Source organism: Ammodytes marinus (assembly GCF_949987685.1).
Source record: "Ammodytes marinus genome assembly, chromosome: 5".
Classification (NCBI taxonomy): Eukaryota; Metazoa; Chordata; class Actinopteri; order Uranoscopiformes; family Ammodytidae; genus Ammodytes; species Ammodytes marinus.
This window is the reverse complement of record NC_137234.1, coordinates 3,443,532-3,456,011: the sequence shown is the minus strand read 5'-3', so window position 1 is coordinate 3,456,011 and position 12,480 is coordinate 3,443,532. Positions and strand designations below refer to the sequence as shown.

Sequence of the window (12,480 nt, the reverse complement as noted above, 5' to 3'; positions counted from 1 at the left end):
AAAAAATATGTTCAAATGATTTCACAAATAAAAATAAACAAAAAATAAACAAATAACATATTGAATTGATATGCCTGAAAAGGAGCAGGAAGAAGTATAAACTTATTTGATCCTAACCCCCTTTTCCACAGCTCAATAACTTTAAAATATTTTTTTATATTTTTTTTTTATATTTATACAATCCATATATCCATACTCGACGCCATTGCAAATGAGGGCCACCCCTCAATTGGTCTCCCGAGGATAAACAAAAATCAAACGAAAAATGAAATGAAATATCCACCACATACATCCATACAAAAATACATCCACCATATCCATCAACACAATTAATACGTCCATATCTCCATATTTGTACAACTCACATATCCATATCCACACATACATATACTTTCCGTCTTAAATCTCTCCCTCATCCCTGTACCTGTTAAAAATCATTGTTTTGAATTTTTTTTTTTAACTGAATCATGTTTGGACATTGCTTTAGCTCCGTGCTCATACCATTCCACAGTTTCACACCTCCAATTGAGATGCAATGACATTTTAAAGTCATGCGTGCAGCCAGTGTCTTAAAGCTTAACTGTTCCCTCAAAGTATAACCCCCCTCTCTGTCAAAAAAAAGTTTTTGAATGTTACCTGGTAGCAGTTTGTTTCTAGCTTTGAACATGATTTGTGTAACTTGATATTCAACCAGGTCCTTGAACTTTATGATGCGGGATGGAAAAAGAGGAGGTTGGTGTGTTGTTGTTGCCACAACACAAAACGCTTCATCATAGCAGCCTTGCCTTTTTCATTGTTCTTAAAATAGAATATTATTTGGTATTTATTCACCTTCTTTGTGTGGAGAGATAACACTTATCACCATGTCGCTCTCTCTACTACTGCTACTGCTGCTGGTCTGCAGCGCAAAGGCATCTCATTTTTTGGGAACAGTGATAACCCACTACCCCAAAAACACTCACACAAATGGATCTATGACGGTACGTATAGATTTGTTTTAATCTAATTTATTTATTACCCCTTGCTAAAATGCCAGTTTACAGAGCTTTGGATGTTTATTAACACAGTATTTTTTTTGTAGTGCACATACAGTAAGGATAGTTAGCGGATCATGAGGAGATATTCACTGATTTTGACAAAAAGTGATTTGACAACAAGCGTTCTCCCGAATCACTAACTCCACCTTTAAAACAAAACAACTTGTCACTGTTCTACTGCAGGTGGTCCTTCCCTATAAGCTGAACTTCCACCAATGCAAAAATTTCTACACATGGACTTGTCTCAGAAGGAACTGTGGGAATCAGACTTTTCCAGTGCTGAACAAGGTCTACAGCGAGGGCAACGGAGAATGGTGTCAGACAGAAGGAATCATAACTGCTCAGGTGCCCAACAACGCTCCATTTCAGCTGTGGTGAGTTCACTGACACTAACATAAATAAAACTAGAACAGAGCCAAAACCTTCTTTTCTGAAATGGCTTAATGCAAAACAATAATTTTTACAGTCAGCCTGTGAGCCACTATGAGGAAGAAGATTATATAAACAGAACATAATGTACAAATACATAAAATAGGTCCATTTCCAGAATTAAAGTTCAGTGGTAATAAGTTGTTGCAAGTTGTAGCAGTCAAGCATATAGTCACATGAAGAAGAAAAAAATGTAAACCACTGTATCTGGGCAGATCTAAGATCTTTGAGGTTCAGCTAAATGTGTATTACTTTAGCAAATCCGACATTTACAACACAAAAACTGACTTTCTGATGGACATCCACCACAGGTTAGACCGTGGTGACTGGATAAATGGCATCGTAAATAACATTGTATCATGGAGAGCAGTGACTCTGGTGGATCTGAGGAACCGGTCGGACACTGGCCGAGCCAACAGTTCACCACAGACCACCGTCCTGCCGGCCGTGAGGTAAGTTTACATCTTTTTGTTGGTAATAATTGTTACTATTATAGTTCAGATGAGAAGAGTCAGATAAACGTAAACTTTGAGGGTAAGACTTTGCTGGTTGAATCGATTACAAACACACACACACAGTGTATCTTTACTTCTTCAAGGTGTGTAGTGGTTAACCTAGAGGAATTTATTTCAGGTTGGTTACAGTAAACAGTTCAATTAGGTCCAACAGGTTATTTGGCAGAGCCAGATCAGCTGACTCATCATGCCTTTCTCATGCTTGTGCTTCCCATTCAGAGTTCCTTCAAACTGTCAGAGAGATTTCAACCTGTTGGCCTTTGACCCTGACGGAGACGAGGTGAAATGCAGATATGGAGTCGCTGCATTGTTAGAGTGTAACCCCTGCACACCGGCCTCTGTTCTAACACTCTCGTCAGTGAGTAACTCTTATTTAAATTAATCTCATGAGAGTCAAAATACCATAATGGCTAGGGGTGGGAAAAATAATCGATTTTCCGAATAATCGCGATTCTCTCTCGATTCATAAAAGTTAATAATCGATTTATATAAAAACATTTTTTTACTAGTATTTAATATTAGTATTTCCTGCGCCACTGCGCATGCACACCACACAAGTGTGAGTTGTTAAAAGTGGCGACAAAAGGGCAGAGAGCAGCAAACCCATATGACCTGCACTGGCTTTGTGTCTGTTTACATTTTTGTATGAGAGCTGAATTCCAAGCCATACAATGTGTTGAAATGACATAGAAAACTGGCCATAGAAAGTCATATTTGTGAAAAGAAAAGCTTTTTCTCTAATACAATATTAGAGAAGGTAATTCATCTGTTGATTGTATTTAATGATCATCACAAAAGTAGGAAGTGATTAGCAAACTCTGAGTAGCAAACTCAGATGTGTATATAAATATATTTTTGAAAATCACACATAGGTATGTATGTAAAAAAAAATTGCATCGAGATGCATTGAGAATCAATCGAATCGTTGACCTCGGAATCGGAATCGAAACGAATCGTGAGGTGCCAAGAGATTCCCACCCATAATAATGGCAGAAGTGAACAGCATTGTGAGTTGGATGTGTTTATAGTCTTTGCTAGGGGTGTAACGATACACGTATTTGTACCGTACCATATTTGTACAGGCACGTATTTGGTGTTACAGAGGTGGACCGCGGTCCGTATGTGGAGTACATAACGTTATTATATGGCAAATGTACAGGCTTGTTTTGCGGTGTGGAACTTAAAACTTGTCGTCAGAGTTCCCCCCGGACGATTTAGCCTGCGGCTCGGCTCGCAAGTACGCAGTAGCAGCCAGCGATTGAAAGTCTATTATCTCCATGGTGAGCATGAGGGTCAGGCAGTGTTAGCAACTTAGCCGCTATATTCAGCGACTTTTCAGACCCCTCTGGCGACTCTTTTTCAAAAAAAGCGACCAGCGACCAATCTAGCTACTTTATCTGGTGTTATTGGTGACTTTTGGAGACCCTGTCGCTAACGCATGCATCGCTCTTAACACTTCTAAACATGCAGCGCCAGCGGGTGCCTCAACGGCCACTCCCCCCGTCCCAGAGCACTGACAGGCGGCCGAGTCCTCACGCAGCAGTCCCTCCCAGCTGCAGTCAGAGCAAGAGATACACACCTCTCCGCTCTAGTGTTCCGTTTGCATCACTATTAGCAGTTGTAGTAGCAGCGTTCCCCCCTCTTATACAGTCTATGAGTAGTGCAAATCAAAATGTTATACAGTGCTTTCGAACAGAGAGCGAACTGCATGGCGAAAGACAACAGTAAACCGGATCTCGCAGGTGCCCCCCTGTCATTCAAATCCCGTTTGAGGGATAACTTTGGATTCCAGGTGAATTATGAAAACAGTAATAGACGTGTGGAACAATGTCTGCACACAGGTTATTGTTTCACTGCGATCGCTTATGCAGGAGGCAACACGTCGAACATGCATACGCATTTGAAAAGGCACCATCCAGGTGTTTGGCTATTCAGTGTTTCCCCCAGCGCTTTATAGTTAAGGCGGCCGCCTTAGCAAAACCAGCCCCCCGCCTTGACTACTGACCGACCAAAAAAAAAATTAAATCTTTAATTTTTTTATTTTTAGTGCTGCACAATTAATGTACTAGCAAGCGCGATGTGTGATTTTTCATGGTCAGAAATGCGCAAAAGGCCGTGATTTGCGGTAAATAAATGTGCACATATGTCTCCAAGCGTTTCTCTCTGCTCAGACTATCAGCTGCTCTGTGTCGGGGGCTCTGCGCGCGCGACCGTGCCGCGCTGCGCGTGACTACGGCATGTAGGCTACGCGGGAGAGTAAACGAGCAGCAGCAAACCGACATTTAACCTGTGGCGATAATAAACGCAGTGCGGTTCTATGGGGATATATTTAGCTGAACAGAAAGGAGTGCTCTGCAAAGCTAGACTAGTTTAAGACTCCACATCACCGTGGCAACACAACTTATCGGCTCATACAGCGCAGAGAAAAGTCTGATACATGCATGAGAGTGATAGCCCAGGCACCTTTCAGTAAGTTTACAGAAGTGCCACCCTGTAACTGTCTTTGAAATGCATTAGTAATTTTAAGGGGAAAACACTTTGTATTATTTCAATAATTGAATTATTTTTCAAACAGCATGCTTGTGTAGGCCGACAAGATTTATTTTTCTGAATTTTAAATGCTGCTTTATTTTTACGTTTTAAATTTGGAAATACATGTTCCAAAACAACCAATAACCTCTGTATTTAAAAAGAAATCAAGCAAGTAGGCTAATAATAACCATATATGAATTAATCGCATCACAGTATGCCTATTGTCCACAATAATCTCACAACAGCCCCCCATCCAAAAACGAACTTTAAAAAGCACTTTGATGTGCATACACATGTTAAGTGTATGGTCCATTATTTGTATTTAGTGTGTCTGCATGGTATTGCACCAAAACAGTAGAATTTCTTTAATTGTATTTTTTTTGTCTGCATGTTTGCACAAAATGTGCACATAGCAAACAAAATTGCACAACTGTAAGGTCAGTGTCATTCAAATGAACTATTTATTTAGTGCGCATTGGCATCTTTGAGCAAAATACCCCCAAAATTTTCGCCGAGGCGCGTTGCGCCGCGCCTCCTGTACGGCTAGTCAGTGACCACCTTGACTAAGACAATTCCTGGGGGAAACACTGCTATTATCACCATTACTGTGAAGAAAAACGAGCTGGGCAAAACCCAGACATTATTTTCTTTTTTATACTGAATATATTTTTATTTTTATTTATCCTTTATTTAACCAGGTTAGTCTCATTGAGATTAAAATCTCTTTTACAAGAGAGACCTGGCCAAGATGGACAGCAGAACACAGTTACACATAAAACACAAGTTCGATATTAAGAGCAGTTGTAAAACATAAAAAAAAATAAGATTCTTAACTAAAAACATTCACAATTTCCGATGGAGTCCAACTTCAAACTCTGAACAACAGCCTTAAATTCGTTCAGAGTTACTAGGTGCTGAAGCTTAAGCTGCTTCTGCAGGTTATTCCATGCCGATGGCGCAAAACACTGAAAAGCTGTTTTACCCAGCTCTGTACGAGCTTGAGGGACAGACATGAGCACCATGTCCTGAGACCTTAACGCATGGGGGACACATTTTCTGGACATATACGATGACAAATAACAAGGGAGTTTACATAAGATCGCCTTGTAAATAAAAACATACCAATGACTAATTTGTCTCATAAAAAAAATATAAACAAGCTGTCATTTAATTAATGCTGCAGTAGCACTTTTATTTGATAATTGTTATATTTTTAAGAGCACTTTAGAGCTTAAGAGAGCTGCAGCAATATTTTTTTTAAGTCAAAAAGACATACATACCCTTTGTTTACACCAGCTTACAGAGCCTACTGAGCATTAACACTATATTTTTACATTGCAATTTTAGTTTATGCTGCACCTACACTAGCATTTAATAAGTATTTTATTTATTGGAGAATTGCAGCAGTATTTGTATATTTATTATGCATTTTATTTGTATGGTAGGCCTACATACTGTCAGCTAGTTACTGACAGCTAAAACGGTTCATTCTCCGTTAACTATGAACCGTACCGTACCGTACCGTGACTTCAAAACCGAGGGACGTACCGAACTGTGACTTTAGTGTACCGTTACACCCCTAGTCTTTGCTCATTGATTCAAGTGTCCCTGGGCAAAGAGACACTGAACCCTAAATTGCTCCCGATAGTTAGCCTGCTATCGGTGTGAGTGTGTATGTGAATTGTCACGTGTGAATGTGAAAAATTGTCCAAAAAAAAAGGGATTATTATATTCAGTCATAACTCATCTTGTACATTTAATCATTCTTTGTGAACCAAATGTCCAGTTTTGTCCTCTTGGGTCTTATACTGTCAACATACATATATATATTTTTTTTTTATCATTTTGCAGCCTTGTTCGTTGTCATTCAGCCCCACCAATAGCAGTAGTGAAGGTCCGTACGCTGTGCAGCTGGTTATGGAGGATTTTCCCAGGCAGACGATCAGCCTGACTCACACTAATGGGTCGCAGACGATGATAACTACCAATGATGCTATCAGCAAAATACCCGTCCAGTTTGTTATAAGGGGTAAGAATATTTTTTTTAAAGCCTATTAAATTGGACCAAACGATTTTATATTTTAAAAAGAATTTCCAGACATCCTTTGAGGCTGTGATGTGATCACACCAGACCAGACAATGTAACAACCACTAGAGGAACAGTTAAGGGCTCACCGTCATAACAATTCAATGGTACATCCTATCCCATGTACAGGATTCTAGTTTGATTATGTTTAATTTGATTTTAAAGTCTACGTTATATCTCTCTACACTATAAGTTAATATCTTGAACTACTAAGTCACTATAGAAATAATGATTGATTATCTGAACAACCTTTTTATAGCAGTCCAACAGTTGATGATATACTAAATTGTGTTGGACCGATTGATGGACCAACATAGCCTGAAAATCCAGAGCTGCCACTGGCCAATTTAAATTTGCACACCTAGGTGCCGCCCCTTGAGTTTGGAAGGTATATGGATCGTGGCCAGACCCTCTATCGTTCTAGAAGAGAGTCTGGATTTACAGGCTAGGACCAACCGGCACTGTCCTTAGAATTCTTGAGCGTGGCTGAAATGAGTCTTTTTGTTTTCTTTCCCCCCAGTGGACCCTGTGGTGCCATCCTGCACAGAGGGACTCTATCTGCCCAAGTTTCTGCCCCCAACCCCAGTCCACGGAGCTGTGTATTATACCCCCGTCAATCAGACCCTGGAAATCATCATCAAGGCTCAGGCAAATATTTCCATGTGAGTCAGAAGTGAAACAAATGTTATTTTACGAGACAAGAGGTTAATGATGCATTGCAGACCTTTCTCTCCGAGTCCTAAGATAAAAAATAGTCGTCAGTAGGGGTGTCACGGTACGGTTCTCAGTTATTAGGAAAAATGTAAAAAAAAAAAAACAGTGTGCAGCATTAACTACTTTTGCAGCTTAAAGGTATTTTTGAGTATATCCATTAAAGAAAGATTTAAAGCTGGGGTATATGATTTGGGGAGAAAATAGCAGTTGGGATAGAGATTAGAATCGAAATACCTCAACCGTTCCACTTGTTCTCTTTGGTCCCTCCCCTATGGTCCCTCCCTGACACGCTCAGGTGTAATGGACAGTCCCAACAGCCAATGAGAACAGAGAATCGGAGCCTTGCTCTGATTGGTCAAAGTGTACAGCTCATGTTAACTTTGACCAATCAGAAATCATATACCCCAGCTTTAACAGAAAGCCGAGTCATATGCAAGATAATGAAGAGAAAAAAAGAATTCTATCCACTATCATTTCGTCACAGAAAACATTGTTGCTCCAATTGCATGAATACACGTACTTGTTACACCCCTACTTACCAGCAGTGAGACATTAGTCACATACAGGAATCGCACTAAGCCTCAAGACAGGTTTGACAACGGTGCAACCGCAGCGTGATAAAACAAAACCTGAATAGTGGAGCTAAGGATACATTTGTTGTGAGCACGTACAATGTCTGTTGTACATGTTGTTTAAGTATTATCTCAAGAGTTCCAAAGGCAATATAAGGCTTAATATTATAAGCACTCACAACCAAAAATCCACTTGTTGTACAACAACAGCCATGAAAGAAATATTTAAAGCTGGGGTGGAGGATTTGGGGAGAAAATAGCAGTTGGGATAGAGATTCAAATCCAAATACCTCAACCGCTCCACTTGTTCTCTTTGGTCCCTCCCCCTATGGGCCCTCCCAGACACGCTCTACACCAACAACGTCGGTGCCAAAGTGAATGGACAGTCCCAACAGCCAATGAGAACAGAGAATTGGAGCCTTGCTCTGATTGGTCAAAGTGTACAGCTCATGTTAACTTTGACCAATCAGAAATCATATACCCCAGCTTTAACAGAAAGCCGAGTCATATGCCAGATGATAGAGAAAAAAAAGTTTCCATCCACTATCATTTCGTCACAGAAAACAGTTTTCCTCCAATTGCATGTGCAGTGGTTTTGGAAATGGTCTAATCTCCAAATATTTTCTGTATCGGTTTGTTGAAGGATATCTGAGCTTCTGTTCAGCGGGCCGTACAATGTAAACCAAACTACATCAGGAGGAGGACAGTTCACTCTGAGGTGGACACCGTCTGGAAACCAGGACGGAGAGAGCCACCCCATCTGCTTCGTCGTCCAGGCAATTTTCAAGTGAGTCCCTTTTGCAACGAGCGTTTTATAACGTAAATTAAAGGAGCAGTAAGAGATGTGGTCCTTTTAGCAATATCTTCCTTTCAGCATGCAGTTAGCAGTCCCCTCCCTCGTCCCTACGTCACCACCACATGAACACACAGCCGTCTTAGTGCCGCGATGGAGAGCAGTGAGTTATATTTAGGGCACAGAGACCCGCCTCTTTATAGCGCTCTGTCTCCTTATTGGATAAAAACGAACGGGATACTCGAAATTGTATCTGGCAATAACTACAAAGCTGAATGACTGGGAGACCTGTGTTATGAACTGTGCATAATGTTTAAGTGATTGCTGTATGAATATAGAGTGATTGAAAATATTAACAAACAAATATCACTTACTTCTCCTTTAAGAAACTGTAGAAATACCTACAATCCTTAAACTATTAACTGTGTTTGTTGTGGAAACGTTTTTTTTTTTATCAATTCATTTGTGACATTATTTAGTGAATTTGCTTAACGTAGCGATTGATTTCCACAGCTCGAGGAAGTTTCACTCGGAGTTACGATGTGTTGTTGTGATTGTTGGAAACGGTGAGTTGAAATCTTCCTTGTTTCTCTCATGTTATAAATCCCATTTTTGATTCCCTAGATTGATCAAACTTCATCTTTTATATTCACTAATGTTTACAGACCCAATACCAACTACTCCACCAACAACAACACCCACGACACCTGAAGCAGAAGTCTCGAACTTTGGTGAGTACAAGAAATGATGACTTCCTGCTCGTTCACGGGCACAGAGACCCGCCTCTTTATAGCGCTCTGTCTCCTGATTGGATAAAAAACGATCGGCATACTCTACGTTTAATCTGGCAATTACTGCAAAGCTGAATGACTGTGACTTGTGTTATGAACTGTGCATACTGTTCAAGTGATTGCTGTATGAATATATAGTTATTTAACACTTATATTAGCCACGAAATATCACTTACTTCTCCTTTAATAAACATGTAACACTGCTGAATTGAGACCTTATCTAAGACACCAATGTGCTATAATAACTCCATTGTAAAGTTGTGCCAATGTGTTTCTACAGTAGTAGGTCTGGGAGTAAAGATTTCCTCTTCGTCTCAACTCTCTGAGGAAGACATCAAGAATACCGTCTTACAATGGGTCAGTGTCTTCTAATCTATTCAGAAATCCAACCAAAGCATTGTATAGTTTTAAATATTCAAGGTAGGTTGGACTGTAAGCCAAATATAAATGAATAAATGTTGTTACTAAACACATTTAAATTAATGTGTTCCGTTATTTGCATCACCATGTATTTAATTTATGAATTAATTGGGCTGGACTAAATATTAAAGATACATTTGAATAATAAGTTATCTCAACAAAATAGAGTTTGTTTTCCTAACTTTTTACATTTTGTTTGTGGTCTATTAGAACAGAAAGAGCAATGTAGGTTTTTAGGGGGAGATAAGAATCAACCTGTTTGTTTTAATTATCAGATCTGAGAAAGCAGCGATGATAACTCGGTAGGGCTGGGCGATATGACGATATCATATCGTGGACGATATAAAAGTGTCTACCGGGAGAGATTTGGCCATACCGTTTATATCGCGGAGATACAAAGTTGATGTGGCGGGAGCATATATGGAGCGGGAGGCAGCTGTCCCTCCGAGTCCCTATAATTACACTGCAGTTACACCGCCGCGCCACACGGGGGCTCTGCTTCAGAGTTCTGGGCTGCAATACAGCTTCTCTACCCGCAACAGAAGAAGCCTCATCTGTTGCTCTAGCTGTCTAGCTCATGGTCTAGCTTCGGTGCGCCGTCACTAAAGTTAACAAACCAACTCCGTGTCACGGTGGCAGAGCAGCTGGTTTTAACGGTCAAAAATGTCATCGGGCAAAGGAAACTTGCTTGCTGCTTCAGCGTGCTGTTGCCGTGACGCAGAGTTGGCTTGTTTTAAGCCGCAAACTACATGGGTTAGCTCTCGTGAGCTAGCTGGCTAATAATGACATCTTTAGCCTACTCGGGGCTTCACCCCGTGCTGTTATTGTTGGAGACAGCCAGCAAGGCTGGTTTTATGTAACTTTAAAACATGTCAAACTTGAAAATATTATTTTGTTGAAGCTGGAGTTAAAGTATTACCAGGCATTTGCTCTTTAGTTAATTTTGACAGCTTTTTTAAATGAAGATGAGCAAATACTGCAGTAAAATTCAAGTCTTTCATTATTTTGATATAGGCTACTATCAATTGGAAAATGTAGGCTCTTTGGTTGATGCTGTCATTTTTATTTTGCACTGACTGACTAAAGCCAGACTGGTGTGGTATTTTGCACCAGTTTCTCTTTTGTATGGAAATTTAAGTTCCAAGCAAAAGATGAAAATAATCTTACGTGATTAAAGTTCAGTACGGTTATTTAATCCATTGAATTTTAAGGAAAAATACAATATTGTGATATATATCCATATCGTGATATACAATTACCTATATCGTGATATAAGATTTGGTCCATATCGCCCAGCCCTATAACTCGGCAACAACCATCTCTTTTTTATGTTTCCAGATAAGAGATGAACTGGTGAGACTAGGGCTGCCATTGGACATCACTCTGAGGATCGTGAGTAGCGTGGCAGTGAAACCTACAACCAAAGCATAACATGTTTCAACGTGAAGATTTATTCAACCCTGGACGGACATTAAAAACTTCAAGGCCATTTGTTCTACCTAAACGATTATACTTATAGTGGATTCCGAATCTGGTCATTATATTTTGAAAAATGTTCATAGTTAATGATATTTTTATGGCCCTGGATAGCAAACAACACTGTGTTTCTCTTTGTATTGATTTTTCCAAGGCCTTCGATACGGTGAACCATGATGTATTAAACCTGCAGTGTGTAGAATTTTGGGTTTTATTTCCTAGCAGATTTTGTAGAAAGTAATTATAATATCCATAAGTACATTTAATTTAGTGCATAATAGCTGAAAAAAAAAATGTAATAATTTTTTTTCCCTTAGAAAGGGTCTCATATATGTCCATATTTCTGCATATTTTGGACCAATGCCTTGTGCCGCCATCTTGAAAGTGTCATAGTTGGAATGTCATCAGGTGCATTGTTTAAAATTCAGAATTGTTCTTGTCCTTGAAGGCCACTGTAGCTTCTGTTATTATTCGAAAGGGTTGGGGTTACCCAGGCAGCGTTGCATTCTAGAACTTTGTAGAACTTTCTTGATGATGTCATATTACACATTGCACCTTTAATGCATAGATTGGTTAATAAAGGACTGTCTAATTTAATAGGTTTTCTAACTATCTTTCAGATAGGACTCAAAGTGTTAAAATTGATGGCTGCTCCTCTGATACTGTGGCTGTCCAAAAGGGGGTGCCACAAGGCTCTATACTGGGTCCCTTGTTGTTCACTATTTATATATATGATTTGGGGAAATGTGTCCAAAATGCAAATGCCCATTTTTATGCAGAAGATACTATTATTTATTGTTTTGGAGAGTCTGTGTTAATGGCTGTTGAACGCTTGCAAGAAGCTTTTAAAGAAATGGAAGCCCAACTCCTGTCTTTAAGACTGATACTTAATGCAGATCAAATCAAAATGATGATCTTCACTAAATCCAGGGAAAAAACTAACTCTCTATTTACATTGTAGTGTATTATGTTACTAAACATTTTATATTAACGTATCACAGGTTTTTAGCTTACAGGAATTCTTAATAGCTTTTTGTTTTGTGCATGTACCTCTATTAGTTTTTTGGCTACAAACACTTTAACTTTTTATTGGCTTCGTTTTGACTGCAGGATGA

General features: G+C 39.5%; 1 protein-coding gene across 1 annotated transcript; it reads left to right on the top strand.

Annotated features, from left to right (window-relative positions):
• Positions 1–867: 867 nt before the first annotated feature.
• LOC307251158 (uncharacterized protein) lies at positions 868–11,465 on the top strand. Its single transcript, XM_080028479.1, has 11 exons — positions 868–980; positions 1,221–1,411; positions 1,778–1,918; positions 2,201–2,339; positions 6,365–6,542; positions 7,120–7,261; positions 8,529–8,672; positions 9,192–9,244; positions 9,344–9,409; positions 9,750–9,826; positions 11,228–11,465. Exons 1-11 carry the CDS (start codon positions 975–977, stop codon positions 11,318–11,320), a joined length of 1,230 nt encoding a protein of 409 aa, XP_079884605.1. The 5' UTR covers positions 868–974; the 3' UTR covers positions 11,321–11,465.
• The last annotated feature ends 1,015 nt before the right edge of the window (positions 11,466–12,480 follow it).